General features: G+C 40.7%; 1 protein-coding gene across 3 annotated transcripts in view; it reads left to right on the forward strand.

The window, feature by feature from the left end:
• The window catches only part of atp13a3 (ATPase 13A3), a 116,062-nt gene that overhangs the window by 17,061 nt on the left and 77,299 nt on the right, over positions 1 to 21,702 (forward strand). For 2 of the 3 annotated variants that reach the window (XM_067995270.1, XM_067995271.1), the window contains exons 2-6: positions 2,064 to 2,149; positions 8,203 to 8,376; positions 17,820 to 18,008; positions 20,325 to 20,392; positions 20,655 to 20,735. In XM_067995270.1, the coding sequence (XP_067851371.1) occupies positions 2,099 to 2,149; positions 8,203 to 8,376; positions 17,820 to 18,008; positions 20,325 to 20,392; positions 20,655 to 20,735 (563 nt within the window). In that variant the 5' untranslated portion in view covers positions 2,064 to 2,098. Of the gene's footprint in view, positions 1 to 2,063; positions 2,150 to 8,202; positions 8,377 to 12,921; positions 13,200 to 17,819; positions 18,009 to 20,324; positions 20,393 to 20,654; positions 20,736 to 21,702 lie in introns of those variants that run through there. The other variant, XM_067995272.1, reaches the window with a different exon arrangement.

A 21,702-nucleotide genomic window follows, 5' to 3' on the forward strand; every position in this document is an offset into this window, starting at 1 on the left:
CTGGGGTTGACAAATGTAAGGAATCTTACAACACCAGGTTATAGTCGAACTGTTTTATTTGAAAATCACAAGCTTTCGGAGGCTTTCTCCTTCACACTCACCTGACGAAGGAGAAAGCCTCTGAAAGCTTGTGATTTTCAAATAAAACAGTTGGAATATAACCTGGTGTTGTAAGTCTCTTAGGAGGCACTTTATCGAATGCCATCTGGAAGTCCATATAAACAACATCCATAGACATAGATCTGCCAGTCTGCCCCAGATTGGTGAAATACAAATCTGCTTTGCTGGATGGTAAGAGTTCTACGTGAGATGAGTTTGGATATTCTCAATCCAGTTCCTAGTTGATGTGGCACAAAACTCCCTCCAATTCTGCATGAAATTGGCCATTTAACATAGACGGGCTCATATCTGAAGTGGAAAAATATTACCTTGGTGCATTAAGGTGAAATATTGTGAGGTTGGGGCAGCATCTGCCTACTTATCTGAGGGAGATCTTGATACTTACACTGGATGCTTGAAATGGATAGCATTCCATTCCCAACATTAACATTCCCTACAATCTAAACACAGAATTCATGTGAAAAAAGTAATGGACCATATTGCAGTTATGATACTTGGAAATCTTGTGACATTGTGATCAGCATTGCATCATTTCCTTTTAGCAGCTATGACTTCACTTGGATCACTTCATCGTCGCTGGGTCAAAATCCTGGAACTCCCTTCCTAACAGCACTGTGGGAGAACCTTCACCACACGGACTGCAGCGGTTCAAGAAGGCAGCTCACCACCACCTTCTCAAGGGCAATTAGGGATGGGCAATAAATGCTGGCCTTGCCAGCGATGCCCGCATCTCATGAATGAATAAAAAAAAACTTCCCCTCTTGCTCCAACTCATTTCCCCCCCCCCTCAAAAAAACCAAATAAATTGCTTTTGTTTAACAATAAATTATGAAGTACTGTGCAAATTAGATTACTGAAAATTCTAGGAAGGGCTTGGTCAGGAACATAACCTATAGGCCGTCAACTTGCAGATAAAATCAGGTTGACCTCACGCACACAGAACTGTATCATTGAATTTGCAGAGTTGCATGCATCATAGAATAATGAAGGCTCCACTGGAGTATAATAAGACTGGAATACATCCTTTGTACAAATTTAACAGTTGACTTTTATTGTTTGAATCTTTTAAACAACTTTGCCAAAATGTAATGGTACTATTGTTTGTGATGAATTAAAGGGAATTAAGAGCAATATTTCAAAGCAATACATCATTGGTACTACATCCTGCAGCTGATGTGTAGTCTAGGGATATCAAGTGCATTATACATTAACAACCTGAAAACGTGAAAATAACTGTAAACTGCCCGAGCAGTAAAAAGGTAAAAAAACATTTTTTAAATGTGACTAAAATTATGTAAGTAACAATTAGACATTTACTTTGCAATTAATTATTGATTTTTTTTTATATTAAGTATTAGTAACAATATCGTTTCAGTACAGCAAGATCTGTTCCAAAGGAAAAATACTGGACAAATTACTTTTTATCACTATAGGACTTGGGATCTGGGTGGGGGGGGGGGGGGGATATGCATACTGCTGTAAATTGACTAGCAAATGGAATGTTAAATTATAGTTTAGTTGATAATGTAATAGTTCTTAAAATTGGAGTTGATTATGGTAGACGATGAGGTATTGCAGTGTATAAGTGATATTGTTGCAACTTTTGACTGACTTGGAGCAATAGATATTTTGCTGTTATAATGCGGAATGTGTAATTTGGTTAGATGCTGCACTGCAGAATAATTTTATTGAATGGATTGGTAGGAGCATAGGACATGTTCTAATGAAGCACTCATTGTTTATGCCTTTGGAAAATTAAAAATGTTTTTAAACTTGGACAGATTTAATGGTAAATGTGGATATACACCAGTAGTACAACTCAGGATATGGATCCATTCATGTTCTATATTTATCTTTATAATGCTTCAGTTAATCAATTATGTATTCATGCAAGATACTAAACTTGCATTGTTAATTTTCCTGAATGTTTTTTGTTCCAACAGTAATCAAACGAGAGAAGTTTCATTTGTGAAACAAAATGGCTAAAGAAGAAAAGAATTATGTCAACAAAGAGAATGAAGATGAGATGGTAAAACAAGTGTTGGTTCACTGTCTGTTCAGATCCTGTTTTTTACCTTCCTTCTCCGAACCCACTAATTTTTGAAATCTGTGACAGAAAGAATACATTTTAATTGGTTTGATTATAAACCAAAAATTTGAAGTTCAAAATTCTGCACTTCTTAATCTGTAATTGCACTGGCTCTTTGAACAATATTGAGGAGAGGGGGGGAGGAGGCAGGGGAGAGGGGGAAAGGAGGGCGGGGAAGAAGAGAGGGTAAGGGAGGGGGAGGAGGAAGAAGAGGGGAAGGGGAGGGAGGGGCAGGGGAAGGGCAAGAGCAAGAGCAAGAGAAGAGTGAGGAGAAAGGGGGAAAGCGTGATGTTGCGTTATTTGTACGCCGATTGGGGACCAAGAGATGATATTTGAGCTCTTGATGGTGCCACTTTATGGACACGTATGTCGATGGTTTCTCTTAGCACTGGGAAAGGCAACTACTTGTAGTAGTACACATCAGTAAATTGTTCTTATTAGACTGTTTACATGGCATTGTTCTACTCCAAACTGGACTCAAGATTTTAGGGTTGAAGTTTCTCACCTCGTACTTTTTTTCGTATTATTTGGCTACAATTTGCTTGTAAGTGGGGATTTAATGAGGAAGAACATTAGATTACCACTACTTTTGAATGTAATTCATCATCCATACATAAAGCTTCCCTTGTGTCCTATCCCTCTGTTCACCTTCTGATCTAGTGCAATTTGAAACTTGTTTTTCATATATTTAAATGTCCTTATTGTTCCTACAGAATATCTCTATTTTCCTTGTAATGCTTCTCTTGTAATCATTTCTTTCAATCTTTTGTTTTAAGAAGTTGAGTCTTGCATGTCAACCAAAATACTCCTAAAATGAGCATGTTTACTGAATCAGTGAATTCTGCTCAGTTTGGTACACAAGCAGACATTTCTGCACATATCTTAGAGTAATATAGTCAATTTGATCAAGGAGTGTTATAGTTAGCTTTTATGAAAAATACAGTTGCTTTTGTGTACTTGAATAATGTATTAGAGGAGCTATTGTGTTTGATTGTAGAAATTTGTGCTTCAAAATTTTGTTGCAGCAACTAATACGTTATTTCACCAAATGTAAAGCTGCGGTTGACCAAGTGCTGTTCAATTGTAAATAGAATTTCCAGTGCTGTGTTTAGGCATTGTTTTGAACATTTTGGTTCAATTAGTTTACTCTCTTATTCTTTTTCACTGCAAACTATTGCACAGCTGAGGATAAGAAGGTATCATGATCAAGGCTTCTGCCAGTGCTGCTTTTTTTGTGACTAACAGGAGGTGCAGTTGAGCAGTCTGAAATGACTAACCTGACAGTATTCCCTCTGTTCTGTCTCCACTTAGTGGCACACAGCTGTGATTGGGAGCTTAATGTTAAAAATTGAGAGCAAGCCGTGTTATATTCCTGTGTGGCACAGTGAGCATGACATTCAACTTCATGACATCCAGGAAGAATACTTTATTTCAGGAAAAAAATGATACTAAATATAAATTTAGTTCATAATTACAAGTATTGTGAAAACTTACTGTTTCACTTGGCAAATAATTATATTGCGCTGTAGTTCACCATGCAGATTTTAAAACTAAACCTCTAATTGCTAATCACCTTGGCCTGGAATTTCCTGTACCAGCATAACTGGTAAGTTATATGGGAAAGTAATGTCCATTTTGTCATTGGCAGTTTATACCAAAATTTCCTGTGCCGCTAATTAGACGGAATGTACATTCCACATAATAAACAAGCCTGATTTTAAGTGTAATTTAAATGTAACCAATGTAGCCCCATGGAGTTAGGTGAGTGACATACAACTCTCTTTCTCTCTCTCGTTTCTTAATTTATTTAAAATCCTCAGTCCAGAGAGTTACCAGTCTCTCAAAAATTTTCCCTACTCACAGATGACGACCACATAGACTGATGAAAAAGCTGGAACGAAGAGGGCCTGCAATAAAACAGAGGGTGATTCTCAGGCCCTCTGCGATGAGATCAAGGGAAGGTGGGACTGGCTCCTGAATTTCCCACAGCACTGCTGTCATGTGCGGTCAGAAGACAGGCATGAAGGGAGATAACAGAGGCACTGAGTACCACATCCACTGCCACCAGAATGGTAGAGGAGTGCCATATAAAGTGATATCAGGCAGGGGGCAGAGAGGGACCAGCCGGAGTTTCTACCTTGGTGGAAGCTCGGACTGCGTGATAAATTGGAGGGTACTTTAAATCGTGGCTTCCAGTCTCTCACTAAAGGGGTAACTGAAGCCTTAAAGGGTTTGGTGGCTACCATCATTCCAGCCACCCAGCTAATGAGTGGGGCCGCCAATCCAGGTCAAAGTGGAAGGGTGGCGGGTGCGGTTCAAATGTCTCTCAGGGCTCTGGCCTACCAGCAGCAACAGTGTCACCTGGACATGACCGGTGAGACCAAGCAGCTCAGGATCTTCCAACTGAGATGCAGCCAGCAGCAGCTCCATTCTGTGAGCCAACTGCCGTGAGTGGAATAACCACAGACCCCTCAGCCTGGCATCTGCAGTTCACCAATTCCCACCTTTCTGGTCCTGAGGAAACTGGTACAGAGGAACAGCTCCAGAACTAGCCGCACCTCTAGCCAAGCTGTTCCAGTACAGCTACAACACTGGCATCTACCTGACAATGTGGAAAATTGCCCAGGTATGTCCTGTCCACAAAAAGCAGGACAAATCCAATCCGACCAAGTACCACCCCATCAGTCTGCTCTCGATCATCAGCAAAGTGATGGACGGTGTCGTCGACAGTTCTATCAAGCGGCACTTACTCACCAATAACCTGATCACCGATGCTCAGTTTGGGTTCAGCCAGGACCACTTTGCTCCAGACCTCATTACAGCCTTAGTCCAAACATGGACAAAAGAGCTGAATTCCAGAGGTGGGGTGAGAGTGACTGTCCTTTACATCAAGGCAGCATTTGACCGAGTGTTGCACCAAGGAGCCATAGTAAAATTGAAGTCAATGGGAATTAGGGGAAGACTCTCCAGTGGCTGGAGTCATACCGAGCACAAAAGAAGATAGTAGTGGTTGTTGGAGGCCAATCATCTCAGCCCCAGGACATTGCTGCAGGAATTCCTCAAGGCAGTGTCCTAGGCCCAACCATCTTCAGCTGCTTCATCAATGACCTTCCCTCCATCATAAGGTCAGAAATGGGGATGTTTGCTGATGATTGCACAGTGTTCAATTCCTTTCCCAACCCTTCAGATAATGAAGCTGTCCGTGCCTGCATGCAGCAAGACTTGGACAACATCCAGGATTGGGCTGATAAGTGGCAAGTAACATTTGCGCCAGACAATGACCATCTCCAACAAGAGAGAATCTAACCACCTCCCCTTGACATTCAATGGCATTACCATCGCCAGATCCCCCACCATCAACATCTTGGGGGTCACCATTGACCAGAAACTTAACTGGACCAGCCACATAAATACTGTGGCTACAAGAGCAGGTCAGAGGCTGGGTATTCTGCAGCGAGTGACTCACCTCCTGACTCCCTAAAGCCTCCCCACCATCTACAAGGCACAAATCAGGAGTCTCCTGCAGCTCCAACAACACTCAAGAAGCTCATCACCATCCAGGACAAAGCAGCCTGCTTGATTGGCATCCCATCCACCACCCTAAACATTCACTCCCTTCACCACCAGTGCACCGTGGCTGCAGTGTTTACCATCTACAGGATGCACTGCAGCAACTCACCAAAGCTTCTTCAACAGCACCTCCCAAACCCGTGACCTCTACCACCTAACATGGGCATGGGAACAACACCACCTGCACATTCCCCTCCAAGTCACACATCATCCCGACTTGGAAATATATCACCGTTCCTTCATCATCATTGGGTCAAAATCCTGGAACTCCCTACCTAACAGCACTGTTTGAGAACCTTCACCACACAGACAGCAGCGGTTCAAGAAGGCGGCTCACCACCACCTTCTCAAGGCCAATTAGGGATGGGCAATAAAAGCTGGCCTTGCCAACAACACCCACTTCCCATGAACGAATTTTTTTTTAAAAAGGAGCAGAACAGCTGGCTGAAAGGCTCATCTAGGTGTTGGGGTCAGGTAGGGTGCCTGGAAATGAGTAAGGTGACTTAGATTACTGGCACTACTACCTCTTATTACTCCTCTTTTGTCCGGAGGAGTGGATTGTGGGGGTGGGGGTTTAAGTTGCCTCGTTGCAAGATTGTCACCGTTTTTGTTAATGTTATTTTTATTGTTGTCGTCATTGTTATATTTATTATATTCTTGCTGCTACACACAACTGTTATTTTTCCATTTGAGTTATTATAGTTTATTGAAGTTTTTTAAAGTTTATCTCGGTTTCCAAAAGTGTGATGTAAAGTTAAATGTACAATTGTGAATAATTTTGAATAATTCAAACTGAGGTCAACAATAAAAACTTTTTGTACAAAGTAACTGAATACAAAAAAAGTGAGAAAAAAGATTAACTGGTCTGTTTTGAAGTTTACAGTTTCAATAAAGCACTTTTGGCACACTGTGATTGTTTTTCACAATCAAACCTTGTGGGGGTGCTCAGTCGGTGAAAACCTCTGCCACTAGCTGCCCTTTGACAGCCCACCCTCCTGAGGTGACGCCTCATGCAAATACGAAATGCCCCTTGGTTCTGTATGGGTAGCTCAGGATCTTCACTTGGATCCTACCCCGGTATGTCAAGGCTCAGACCTTCCCTCAAGGCAAAGTTATGCAGAGCGCAGCAGACAACAACAGCCTTCACTACCTTTTCCAGTGAGGATTACAGGACATCCCCAGACCTGTCCAGGCACCTGAAGCGGTTTTTGAGAACTGCAGTGGCCCTCTCAACCACCTGCTCGGCACCGCTGACATTTTCATCATGTGACAAGTGCAGCGTATACATTCTTCAGAAGGTGATTATGCCTTCTGGAATGGTGTCTTCGCTTGTGCCACTTTACTCTCTGGGTCTCCTGCCTCTGCTACCCCTCTTCCTCTTCCAATATTATGGCAAGCTAGGGTAATGCCAGCAGACGAGTCATTGTGATGAATAAAGAAGACTACAAAATTGACTTGAAGATGCAGAGAGCGAGTACCACCTGTATGCTTCCTGAAACTGCAGATTTGTGTCGGGATCAGGTGTCCACTGGTCCCTGTGTGCCAAGAATTCTGGTCCATTTCCTATGGGAGTGGAGCCATGTTAATTAGCCACATGCAACCCAGGTGCAGGTCTCTATGAACGGGCATAAAAGATCTAGGAAATTTGGGCATAGCTTAAAAGTGGGTTTATGTCATTTACGCACAAATTTCCTCGATCTTTTACACTGGAAATTGGCAGTGCGCCTCGTTTACACATCTTTTTGGAAGCAAATTCACAGGAAATTCCAGACCCTTTAACAGATAATGTTGTATTACTTAACTTTTATTAATTGTACTTTTCAAGTCATATTTTTAAAAAGATTTATTCTCAGATCAACTCAACCAAGTAACTGCCATTATAACCTTGTAGTCTGATTCACTTTTAGCTATAATGCTAATGTAGTTTATAGACCAAAAAACAGTGTTTCAGTGCAAACATGCAATGCATATGAATTGTTGTGAAACATTGTTTATTAACAGAATCTGAGTAAACTGAGGAAGTGTTCTATGTTTTTATTGCAGTTCTTATAAATTACTTATTCTTTCATTATTGGTAACTGGGATATAAATCTATTAGTACACTAACTAACTTATTAAAAATATTTACTAATGATTTCCAGTGAGTTGTACTTTTTATGTTTAATTTTATAACTTGACAACTGTAATTAAGCAAAGTTTGCTATTTATGTATATCGTTGTCCTGTGTTTGATTACAGACATTTTCCCAAATAATGTTATGTAACGCATACTAACAAATCAGTGATCTGCTAATGTTTAAAATAGAATAAATGGCACAGGCGCGATTGGCCGAATGGCGGCCTCCTGTGCTGGATCATTCTTTGATTATATATGAGCAACAGAGAGCCTTGTTACAGACTAATAACATAGCTTGTTTGTTGCAGGAGATTTATGGATATGAACTATGTCTTTGGAAGCTGGTTCTGGTTGCAATTGGTGCCATCTGCACTGGTGGTTTCCTTCTCCTGCTTCTTTACTGGATGCCTGAGTGGAGTGTGAAGGCAACGTGCACCCAAACATCTCTTAAAGAGGCTGAAATTGTGCTGTTGAGGACCACAGTAAGTATACAGCTAGTAAAAGTAAACTTTAGTCTGTGCATTTGGCTTTGTATTTGAGGAAATAGAATGGCTATTTACAGAATCTGCTTCAAAGGAAAACACCCCATTATTAAAGTTTTAGTACCATTAGAGCAATTTCCAAGTAGATACGGATAAAGGGCAATTTTTATTAGTGCCACATTTAGCTGCCAATATTCTGATATTGATGATTTGTGCCGCAGTGCAAGCTGGGAGAATGGAGATTCATTGCCTGCTCGCTTCTCTAATGCTTCCTTTAGTTATCCTCAATTGACATTTATATGATTCCCAGTTTCTTAACTAAAAATGCAAGAATGGAGAGAAATCATAGTTTTTTTTTTTGAAAGAATTGTCAAATGTAATAATAAATGGGCTGTCCAAAAGTCTCTTTAGTTGGGAGAAATTTACTTCTTCTTTGAATTGGTCATTCTTCATACTAGTCATTTTCTTTGAAGGTGGATATTTCACTACTTTGTAAAGTCAGAGAGCAAATACATGCTTTGAAAAACTCATCAACTTTCACATACCAAAAGTACTTTGAGTTGTGGAGCAGAAATTAGCCACGTATCCCCATTTTTAGCACCTAAAGCTTGCCGATGGTTAAGTTTCTTTTTAGGAAACCTATCTGCATGTTTTTTTTGAGAGTTTGATTTTTTTTAAGCACAGCTCTTCATCTACTGTACTCTTAAATCACAGTCACTATAAGCCTTAATTTATTGATTCCCGTACTGTTTCTTGTTCTGCTGTCAATTATCTTTATCACAGAGTGAAGTACTCATCTTCGGATGCGACTGATTTGAAAAGTAGGGACCCAATTCTTTTAGAATCAGACCCTTGGTCAGATAATATATTCTTCTTGTGTCCCTCAAGTATGTAGCTTCATTCAAAGCTGATAATTTGGACAGGATGGCTGCTGGAAATTCTGGGTATTTAGAGCTGTATTGACTTTTTCTTTATTTGAGAGCCATGTTTTACACTACTGGGCACTATCAAGGTTAAAAGAGGTGAAGTTAAACAGGAATGCTGATTAGGTGCTGCTAATCTTGGGTTTTAAGAGGCTAAACTTAAAGGAGGAAGGAAAAACTGAGGGCGGTTAGAAAATTCCACGATTTTGAGGTTCTGGAGAAGATTGACTTAGCATATGGCCATTCACCATCTTTAGTGCAGCAATGCTGAAGATGTGTGTGAATACAATCAGTGGCAGATCAACTCGTTCTCTGGACCCAAATGTCTAATACAGCATCCAGAGGTTTCAGACTGCAGCATAAACAGTCTTCTGCAGTTTGGGTCCCAAAGGGAAAAGTTTAGTGATGTGAAAAAAACTTTAAAAAGTCAACTCCCATTCAGTTGTCCCTCCTGGGGATGAAATTTAAAATAACTATAAAAGGAAAAAATACTTCTGTGTGGCATATGGTGTGTTGTCACGATTTTGCAACCAAAGAAACCCCCACAAGCTCATCGGGCTCATCAGAGTTTATAACTCATGAGGTACATTATCCCATTGATTTGCCCCAACTGATTTGTCCTGAGACAAAATGTAAATCTATTTATGTATCCGTCTATATCTTATTAAAAATCTTGTGTCTGTTGGCAGTTCCTGGCTGCATCTCTTGACTTCCTGTTTTCGTCACATTTTCTGTGTCAACTTTTTCCATTTAAAAATTCTTATGTCCACATTTATAGTGAATGTAAACCCATCACGCTGTAATTACACTTACTGGCTACTTGGTGGCTTCCTGTCCAGTCTGTGAAACCTCTCTGGAAAATTTCAGAGCCTTTATTTTCTTTTATCCACAGTGCTTCCACTAGGGGGAAGAGTGTAATTGCAGTGTGACAAGCTTACATAGGCAAATTCCATTATAAATGTTGACATGGGAATTTATTATGGAAACAGTGAGAACAGATGTAAGCTTTTTAACATATATAGATTTAAAAACAGAACGTAAGACTTGAAAATGGGGCCTGAATTACATCCATGCATCCTGATTCCACCTTATTGAATTCTTTGAAGAAGTAACAGAAAGGGTAGACAAGGATAATGCAGTGGTTGTAATATACTTGGATTTTCAAAAGGCCTTTGATAAGGTACCACATTAGACTCATAGCTGAAGTCAGAGCATGTGGAGTCAGGGGACAAGTAGCAGAATGGATAGCAAGCTGGCTACAAAATAGAAAACAGAGTAGGGGTTAAAGGTAGTTACTCAGACTGGCAAAAGATTGGAAGTGATGTTCCACAAGGATCGGTGCTGAGACTACTGTTGTTCACCATTTACATAAACGATTTGGACATGGGAATTGGAAGTACAATTTCAAAATTTGCGGAAGACACCAATTTTGTTGGGGTGGTGGGGGGGGGTGGGTGGGTGGAGGAGTCTAGTTAATACCGAGGAGGACTGCGACATAATACAGGAAGACATTAATAAACTTGCAGAATGAGTGTGTAATTGGCAAATATATTTCAGTGTAGATAAGTGTGAGGTGGTACGTTTTGGCAGGAAGAATAAGGAGGCCACATACTCTTTGGAAAGTAAGAGTCTAAATGGGGTAGAGGAGCAGAGGGATCTGGGTTTACAGATAAACAAATCATTAAAAGTAGTGACGCAGGTTAATAAGGCCATAAAAAGAGCAAACAAAGCACTGAGGTTCATTACTAGAGGGATAGAATGGAGAAGCAGAGAAGTTATGTTAAACTTGTATAGAACGTTGGTTAGATCACTCTTGGAATACTGTAAACAGTTCTGGTCTCCACATTTTTAAAAAGGATAAAGAGGCATTGGAGAAGGTGCAGAAAAGATGTACTAGAATGATACCAGAATTGAGAGGTTATATCTATCAGGAAAGATTGAACAGGCTGGGGTTTTTTTCTCTAGGAAAAAAGAAGACTGAGGGGTGACCTGATACAAGTCTTTAAGATTATGGAAGGGTTTGATAGGGTAGACATAGAGCAGATGTTTCCACTTGCAGGGGAGACCAGGATTAGGGGTCATAAATATAAGATAGTCACTAATAAATCGAATAGGGAATTCAGGAGAAACATCTTTACCCAGAGAGTGGTTAGAATGTGGAACTTGCTACCACAAGCAGTAGTTGAGGCGACTAGCATAGATGCATTTAACTGGAAGCTAGATAAACACGTGAGAGAGAAAGGAATGGATGGATAAGTTGTTGGGGTTAGATGAAGAAGGGTAGGAGGAGGCTTGTGTGGAGCATAAACACAGGCATGGACCTGTTGGGCCAAATGGCCTGTTTCTGTGCAGTACATTCTATGTAATACTATGATTCATTTATCACCTGCCCTCCAACCGGGTTTCACGTGAGGACCACACTTGATCTTAACTTGCTGTATGTAATGGAGAGGGTTGATGAGGGTGGTGCAATTGATGTGTATATGGACTTTCAAAAGGTTTTTGATAAAATACCACGATAGATTTGTTAGCAAAATTGAAGCCCATGAGATTAAAGGAGCAGCAGCTGCATGGATATGAAATTGGCTAAGGGACAGAAAGCAGAGAATAGTGTACGGTTGTTTTTCAGACTGTAGGGAAGAGTGCAGTGGTGTCCCCCAGGGGTCGGTGTTGGGACCACTGCTTTTTAAAAATATATATTAATGACCTGGATTTGGGTATACAGGACATAATTTCAAATTTTGCAGATGACACGAAACTCGGAAATGTAGTAAACAGTGAGGAGGATAGTAACAGACTTCGGGAAGACTTAAATAGACTGGTGAAATGGGCAGACGCATGGCAGATGAAATTTAACGCAGAGAAGTGTGAAGTGATTCATTTTGGTAGGAAGAGTGAGGAGAGGCAATATAAACTAAATGGTACAAGTTTAAAGGGGGTGCAGGAACAGAAAGTCCTGGGGGTGCACATACACAAATCTTTGAAGGTGGCAGGACAAGACTGTTTAAAAAGGCATATGGGATCCTTGGCTTTATAAATAGAGGCATAAGAGTACAAAAGCAAGGAAGTTATGCTAAACCTTTATAAAACACTGGTTAGACCCCAGCTGGAGTATCGTGGCCAATTCTGGACACCATATGTTAGGAAGGATGTCAAGGCCTTAGAGAGGGTGCAGAGGAGATTGCTAGAATGGTAGTAGGGCTGAAAGACTTCAGTTACATGGAGAGACTAGAGAAACTTGGATTCTCCTTAGAACAGAGAAGGTTAAGAGGAGATTTGTTAGAGGTGTTCAAAATTGTGGAGGGTTTTGATAGAGTAAATAAGGAGAAACTGTTTTCAGTGGCAGAAGGGTCAGTAACCAGAGGACATAGATTTAAGGAAATTGGCAATCGAAGCAGAGGCGACATGAGATTTGTTTTTTTATGCAGCACGTTATTATGATCTAGAATGCACTGCCTGAAACGGTGGTGGAAACAGATTCAATAATAACTTTCAAAAGGGAATTGGATAAACACTTAAAGGGGAAAAATTTACAGGGGTGTGGGACTAATTGAATAGCTCTTTCAAAGTGCCTGCACAGGCACAATGGGCCAAATTGCCGCCTCCTATGCTGTATCATTCTATGATAACGCCAGGGGAGATCGACTAGTATGTTATTAAAAAATCTTATGCTGGCATTTTCTGTTTACAAACCTTACTTTCTGTTGCCATATTTTTGTGTTAACTTTTTCCATTACAAATGACCATGTCCACATTTCCCATTCTATTTCTGTATGACAACTGTCGTGATTATATAATTACAGGCTGTGGCCACCAGGTGGCTCTGTGTACCAAAACGCAACTCATTCCTAGCTCCGCTGCCATCTTGATTATCTTTTACTTACAAGGGGCAACTTCAAGGTAATACTATCTTCCAAAATAAAACGAAAATAATTACTGTTTTAAAGATTCCAATTATTAAAAACTAAATAATTTGTTTTATACCTTGCTAAATGGCTCCCACCATGTGTTCCTGTTCCCTGTCGCTGAAGGTCTGTGGCCTGTTCTCGTTTGAGCTGGTAGCTTTTGCCACCTTTCCCGTCACTGTGGCCCTCCTCCTGCCCTGTCTACATTCCTTCTCAGTCCATTCTGTGCCCTTTCCTGATTTTTGCCATTATTGACTTCTTCCTGCCTGTCCTACCCTCCTCCCTGATCCACAGCCCATTGTTGACCAGAAACCTACTCTTTTGGCCTACCCTCTATTTGACTACTTGGCGGTCTGTTCTCGGCCCTGCACCTGGCTCTTTGCACTGATGCGTCCCTCTGATTTGTCATCAGATCTGATGCTTGTATGAAAAGAAAAAAAGGGTAATAATGGGAGCATTGTTTGAGGACATGAGATTGATCAACCCTTTTCAAAAAAAAATTGGAATTAAGAGAATGCAAGGAGAAATAGTCATTTTTTTTTCTGTGTTCATTTGCTCATCAAGTTGATATATAGAGATACCTTTATTCTTTTGCTAACGTATGAATGACATTATGTGCCTTCTGCCCAGCTGGAGTTGTAAGGATTCAGTGTGAACACACAAATGTATAGTGTCTCATTGATATGGCAGCTATGGGGCTATTTGTAAGTAATATTTTTCCAAAAAAAAATGCTTTGCTTCACACTCCTCCCCTTTCCAAAGAATCACTAACTCCTGTCAGCAGAGTTTCCCTTGAAAGCAATTGTAGTTATAAATTTTGTATAGGTGTGTAGATGTATGTAGGTAAACCTCTGTATCACTTGTGTCAGGTAATTCGGATCTCATGGAATTTGGTCTGCTTTCCTTTTATAGAATGTTGTACAGAACTCTTGTGAACCTATAAAGGAGCATACATTTGGGACTTGCTGTGGTGTCACTGATAGTCAGTTGCCATCTGAATAAAAGTCATTTTTAAAAGTAAAATAGCAATGAAAACATTTATGTGAAAGGAAATGAGTGGCTTCATTGGATTGAACTCTGCCCTTTTTGCCTCTGGACTCAGACTCATACAAAAGTTTACTCTTTTTCTGATCGGTATAAAACACACTACATGAAATTAGATTGGGCACTACAAATCCCCAAAATGGCAGCCCTCACAATTTACCATAAATAGGGTATTCTCACTCAGGCACCTTAAGAATGGCTCATGTGAATGATTGATGGTAAGGCACATTGTTAGGCAATGTATCTTTGCTCTGTATCTGAACAACAGAACTTTAGTGCTGAAGTCTGCATTGAGTGTAGAAAGCTTAATTTAACAGTTGTGATATCTTTCCAGAGAATAAAAATGTATTCCCAAAAAGTAAATATATAACATTTCTCATGCAATGTTTGTGCTTTCTTATATAATTGGAGGTTTTGTTCCTATGCTTTAAAGGTATCTGTATATTAAAATCTTGCATTAAACATGCAATATTTGTAAACCAAGTGTAGTTTCCGTTCATGATTTTTGGTTATGCTTTTGAGTCTATATTTACCATTGTAAATTGCTGTGCCAACATTTCCCATTCAATTTTGCTACATCAGCCATCATGATGCAGTTGCAGGCTCATGCCACTAGGTAACAGTGCGGAGCAAATTTCTGAAGTCTCCCAACTCCGTCTTCATCTTGTATATTAAAAAAAACTTGTGTTTATCAATTATACATGGGTAATGCTAGGTGCAGTTTACTAGTATAATTAATTTTGCTGATGGCATGCATAAACCTGTGTCACAATTTTATATTGTAAACATTTCTAATGGGCACTCCAAGTGACCTGTAATGATTACATATCATGCCACTTGGTTTGCACTTTTCCCCAAAATTATGAAAATGCTTTCTGAAAACAAAATTGTCGCAATTTTGCTCTATCTGAAATTTCTGCTTTCTAAAATGATTTTAAACAAAATAAAACATTCAAATAACTACATATTTCACAATAACATGATTAAATGTATCAATTGAAGTCTTTTGTGCCTTTTAATGTCTTCATTAAAGGCTTTACTTGAAGGCCTCAGCCTCTTCCAAATGCCAGGGCCTGGACTTAATATTTTTGCCCAGAGCTGTGGCTCTATTATGTGAATGAAATTATACTGCCTGAGCATCTGCAGTGTATGTAATTTCCAGGATGAATTAATAACATTTGGACAGCTGAACTGCTGGAATATTTTTCTTCAATTTCTAGCATTTTCCTGTCCAGTTGTTGTTCAAAATCATTTGAAGGGCCAATTCTAAAATCTTTATTCAGGAAAAGTTTATAATGTAATTTTAAAATAAAAACACAAAGGGTGTGTGTGTAAGACACAGTGAGGAAGAAATGACAAACTGTATTAATTATACTTTTGTTGTACACAATGCACCGAGTCCATTTACAACTTAAAACACGGGACACGCAGGTTAGCGCGAGGCGGCAGCGGGTGAAAGAAACAGCTTTTGTGGAATAGGGAGCTCTGAACTCAGCATCCGTTGCAGCAGAGAAACCCCACTCTATCTCTGGGATTGAATGCTTGCACGGCTTTATCCCAGGGATAGAGCAGTTTCTTTGCCACTGTGGATGCTGGGTAAAGAACCCCCCTTTCAACAAAAGCCGGGAACTCCACAGGGCAATACCACATCTCACTCCACCAGTATGTCAGGCCTTGATGAGCTGCTAACAACCCCCTACCCACCCCCCAGCACTTCAAACATTAGCAGCTGCAGCACTTGGAGGGAGGGGATCCTGGACAGGGGTCTGCAGGACATTAATCCCCCCAATTTGACCTGGACACCCCAGGCACTCCAGCTCTACAGCAGCCACCTTGCACTGTGCAGGCTGCCAACGTAGCAGATCCCAGGATCTCAACATCCCTCCCTCAATAGAAAAGGACCCCAGGGTGGCTATGAATTGGGAAACCCAAAGAAACAGAAAATGAACAGCAATCACATCCTGCTGGCAGGGTTCCAGAATTAGGCACCATCCCAGGTGAGGGCGAAAAAAACAAGGAATACTGTAGGAGACACTGCCAATCCCGGGATATTTGGCTCATCTGGTTTATTGTATATACAATGACCATTTTGAAAATAAGGACACCTAATTTACAGGTTTCACTGTACTTGAATTCTTTCAAATTAAGATCAAATGAGTTGAATTTTGAAAGCAAACTTAAGAAGTCCCATCAGCTGCATTTTCTTAATAGCAATTACAATATTTCTATTTTCATACCACAAAGAGAGAGACAGACAGAGACTTTAGGAAGCAAGCTAGAGATAGAATCATAGAACCATAGAATTGTTACAGCATAGAAGGAGGCCATTCGGCCCATCGAGTCTGTGCCGGCTCGTAGTAAGAGCAATCCAGGTATATGAACATCCAGGAACCAGTCCCAAAACATCAAACTTACTGTTTGTAAAGATCCCTTAGAATGTCACAAAAGTCAGTGCTGTCGGAGATGGAATCCCTCCCCATCCAGTGCCGTCAGGCCCATGGTCTCCACCTTCCCCCTGCCCCCCACTGCTGACACCAGGAATGCATAAGCTAGCCAAACCCTACTTTCCACTTCCATTTGTGTCATATTTCAGGTTCACCTTCCACAGATTTGCCAAACTCCAGATTCCTTTTCTACAGTGGTGCCATACCAAAGGTTGCCTTGCCCATGCTACCAAATAGTAACATCCCCAGTGCAGTACTGTCAAATTTCAGGACCATCTCCTAGTTCTACCCCGTCAAAGTGCAGAATTGCTCTCATTGTTACCAAGGCACACGACTACCCCCACGTACAGTTTTGTTTTTGAAAAATGGATTTGAGAAAATAAGACCAGTGCTGACACCAATGGAGATTGTTTGTTTTTTAATTTTAACTCCTAATGGTCATACTTTTGGGAGCCAAGGAAAAGTCATATCCTTTAGAGAATGTGGCTTATATACAATACTTGATGGGGAAGCTATAAAACAAGATGTTGAATCTGAGCTGCTGATATTTTGCTTATACATTGTAGCAAGGGAATCCTGGGATATTAGTGAAGTCAATACATTGCTGTTTTTGAATGTTGGAGGGGAAGAATGATTGACTTATTTTTTCTTTATCTTTCAACTATCTCCCCAGTTAGGCGACTGGCTTGGTGAGTAGGCAGCTGCTCATCTCCAAATTCCTGGCAGTGCCATACCGTAACTAGCTAATAGGAACTGAGCCATGGAGGCTTGAGTGATTTGACCATAACACCACTCATGGTGCAGCATTTCACTGTATCGAATTGCTGTGGCGCTGAATTGTGGATTTGTGATATTTGATCTTGAAGTTGGAGATGCTCCCTTTATATGTTAGGCTTTTAAAGCGATATCTTGAGAAGGATGAGGGTGGAGATTCCACATATGTACATACTTCATGCTATGGTAAATAAAGAAGAACGAACTTGCACTTACATATAGCGCCTTTCACAACTTCAGGACGTCCCAAAGTTTTACAGCCATGAAAACATAACAGGACCGCTAAAGTTAATGTATGTCAAAGCTTTTGTTTTTAGTTCAGAGTATTTGAAAAAAAAACTTCTTTGTTTCAGGATGAGTTTAAGACATGGTTTCGGGCAAAGGTTTGCACATTACTTTCTCCTGGGACAGATCCAATGGAGAATTTGGAATCCCGAATTAGTAAATCAGTGGAAAACGGATATGGAAACCACATAGCTGGGCATCCTGTCGACAGCAACAAAAAGCTGCTAGGGAAAATACCAGAGGGTGAAGCAGTGCAGGTAAGAGATCATAGATTCATATAAATTATAGCACAGAAAGAGCCAATGAGCCCAGTCAGATTTTGCAGGTGATAACTCTTGAACTGGAGTAATCTACTCTAATCTCATTTCCTTGCCCGATCCTATATCCTTGTATATTCCTTTTCAAATACTTATCCAATTCAACTTTACGTGATGTTGTAGTCTCTGCCTTAATAGTCACTAATGCATTCCATGTTCTAAGTGTGCAAAAAAATTCTACTAGCTACCCTCTTTATCCTTCAAATGTAAACAATCTTCACCAGGTTATAGTCCAACAATTTTATTTGAAAATCACAAGCTTTTGGAGGCTTCCTCCTTCGTCAGGTGAATGTCAGGAAATCCTTGAACGTTTCGCATTTATATTCAGAGAACAATACCTGGTGATTACAGATAATCTTTCCAACCGCCCGTTGTCAAGGCAATCAAAGTGTTCAGACAGAGAGGTGTTACCGACAGGACCACCGAATATACAAACGGCCAGAACACAAAACAGAGAGAGAGAGGGAGAAACATCCAAAAGGAAGAGAAAGACAGAAAATGACCCGTTGAATTAAAGACAGATAACTTTTATTCGCTGGTGGGGTAACGTGTAGTGTGACGTGAACCCAAGATCCCGGTTGAGGCCGTCCTCATGGGTGCGGAACTTGGCTATCAATTTCTGCTCGACGATTTTGCGTTGTCGTGTGTCTCGAAGGCCGCCTTGGAGTACGCTTACCCGGAGATCGGTGGCTGAATGTCCTTGACTGCTGAAGTGTTCCCCGACTGGGAGGGAACCCTCCTGTCTGGCGATTGTTGCACAGTGTCCGTTCATCCGTTGTCGCACCGTCTGCATGGTCTCGCCAATGTACCATGCTCCGGGGCATCCTTTCCTGCAACGTATGAGGTAGACAACGTTGGCCGAGTCACAGGAGTATGAACCATGTACCTGGTGGGTGGTGTCCTCTCGTGTGATGGTGGTATCTGTGTTGATGATCTGGCATGTCTTGCAGAGGTTGCCGTGGCAGGGTTGTGTGGTGTCGTGGACGCTGTTCTCCTGAAGGCTGGGTAATTTGCTGCGAACGATGGTCTGTTTGAGGTTGGGTGGCTGTTTAAAGGCGAGTAGTGGAGGTGTGGGGATGGCCTTAGCGAGGTGTCCGTCGTCATCAATGACATGTTGAAGGCTGCGGAGTACATGGCGTAGTTTCTCCGCTCCGGGGAAGTACTGGACCACGAAGGGTACTCTGTTGGTTGCGTCCCCTGTTAGTCTTCTGAGGAGGTCTATGCGATTTTTCGCTGTGGCCCGTCGGAACTGTCGATCGACGAGTCGAGCGTCCTATCCCGTTCTTACGAGGGCGTCTTTCAGCGTCTGTAGGTGTCCATCGCGTTCCTCCTCGTCTGAGCAGATCCTGTGTATTCGCAGGGCCTTTCCATAGGGGATGGCCTCTTTGACGTGGTTAGGGTGGAAGCTGGAAAAGTGGAGCATCGTGAGGTTGTCCGTGGGCTTGCGGTAGAGTGAGGTGCTGAGGTGCCCGTCTTTGATGGAGATTCGTGTGTCCAAGAAAGAAACCGATTCTGAGGAGTAGTCCATGGTGAGCTTGATGGTGGGATGGAACTTGTTGATGTTATCGTGTAGTCTCTTCAGTGATTCTTCGCCGTGGGTCCATAGAAAGAAAATGTCATCGATGTATCTGGTGTATAGCGTTGGTTGGAGGTCCTGTGCAGTGAAGAAGTCGTGCTCGAACTTGTGCATGAAAATGTTGGCGTATTGGGGTGCAAATTTGGTCCCCATGGCTGTTCCGTGTGTTTGGGTAAAGAACTGGTTATCGAAGGTGAAGACATTGTGATCCAGGATGAAGCGGATGAGTTGTCGGATGGCAATTTTAATCATCAAACAATTAGATTAATGTAAAACTGGGGGTGCAGGAGGAGGAGGCGATTACTAAGCGTTAGAATGCCTATTGAATATTAAAAAGAAACATTTAAGAGGGTAGGCTGTTTGAAGGTAGAAGAACAGTATAACTGCTCGAGATATGCGGGGTGAAAGTGGGGGGGAGAAAGTTGAGGACAATAATGTTGAGATGCACTTCAGTCTGTAATATCATGTGGTACATCAACCCACTATTCTTCAAGGCCACCTATAAAATCTTGTGTATATGTATTTTTTATTTAATTTGTATTGGAACAACCTCAACAGCTTAAAAATGTGTTCTTTTAATACTGCACTATCATGCATTTTTGTTGGCTATAGTTTTTTTTTGTTCAACACTTTAATACTTCATTAAGTTTAATGTCAATATTCTCACTCTTGCTTTTCAGGTTCGTTATTTTGTACACCACAGTGTAACGTACTTCTGGAATAACTTACAAAATTTTAAAGACCTAAAGTAAGACCATTTAACTTTTAAATGAGCAATCTAAAAATCTTACTGTACCTCAATTATACATATTACAACAGTTTTAATTGTTTAAATTATAATCTGAGCTCTTTTTCAAATTGAATCTTCGTCACATGACTGCAACCATGAATAATTTTAAATCCCAATTACATTTTGGACATATGCTTTGTTCTTATTCATTGATGTTTAATAATAAATACATCAACTATGAAAAATTGCAATATTCTATCTACACTTTTTTATTTCCCAGGGGATTGACTGAGGGTATTTCATGGTCTGCTATGCATGACCATCACAGTAAAGGACTGAGTAAAGACCTGGAGGAATATCGGTAAAGCATTATTAAATTTGTTCATAAATTTTCCCTTCTGCATTTTCATTTTTAACATGTTCAACAATTGGTTTGATTTCCTTCAATTATTTTTAACAGCTGTGATTTGTTTTTGTGTTAATATGTCAATAATTTGTAATGACAAGTAGTTTCACTGCCTTAGTTTCAGGACTGTTTCGAAACATCTTTATTTAATTTCATGTAGTTACACTTTGTTGTCTGTTCCAGCATCTTTTTACTATTACTTGTGGTTAGAAAAAGAATTACAGCTGCCTCTCTTTAAACTTGTAGCACCGTAGCTCCTCCTGAGAATACACTAGATATACTGTCAGCAGGTGTACACATATACCAATTTGGAAGCACCTCTTCTGTTATCTGATTCATGACCTGAAGTAGACTATTGAAAGTTGATTGACTTAAAAAGATAGGCAAAAGAGTCATTCTATTCTGCAGATTTGAGCACATTGGTTGACTTGCATTTTTGCATCTGTCCACGGATGGTTGGCTTTGCAGATGAATCAGTGGTTGCCCTCAGTTATTATCCTTAAATAATTTATTTTTGCAGTTATTCAGTTATCTGTGTTCATGCGGTTTCATTTTTATCAATCCAGAGTCTCTTTTATGTAGTTGGTATATTTTTAGCAACCATTTCGTTTGTCCCCGTGAGCACAGCTTTCTGCTGGGAGCCTGGGATTGGGGAGTTACCCCCGTAGTCTTTTGACACTATAGCGATACTCAGATGATCTTCTTCTGCATCCTTACAGCTTGACTCATTTGGTAGCACTCTTGCTTCTAAATCAGAAGATTGTGGGTTCAAGCCTGACTGCAGACTTGAACACATAATTTATATAAAACTTTAATGCAGTACTGAGGAATTCGGGGGTAGGAAGGGTAGAAACTCGAAAGCAACAACGATACGGTGCATTTTGGTCTGTTATAAAGTGTTGAAACAACCCCAACAACTTAA

Source organism: Heptranchias perlo, chromosome 13 (genome assembly GCF_035084215.1).
Source record: "Heptranchias perlo isolate sHepPer1 chromosome 13, sHepPer1.hap1, whole genome shotgun sequence".
NCBI lineage: Eukaryota > Metazoa > Chordata > Chondrichthyes > Hexanchiformes > Hexanchidae > Heptranchias > Heptranchias perlo.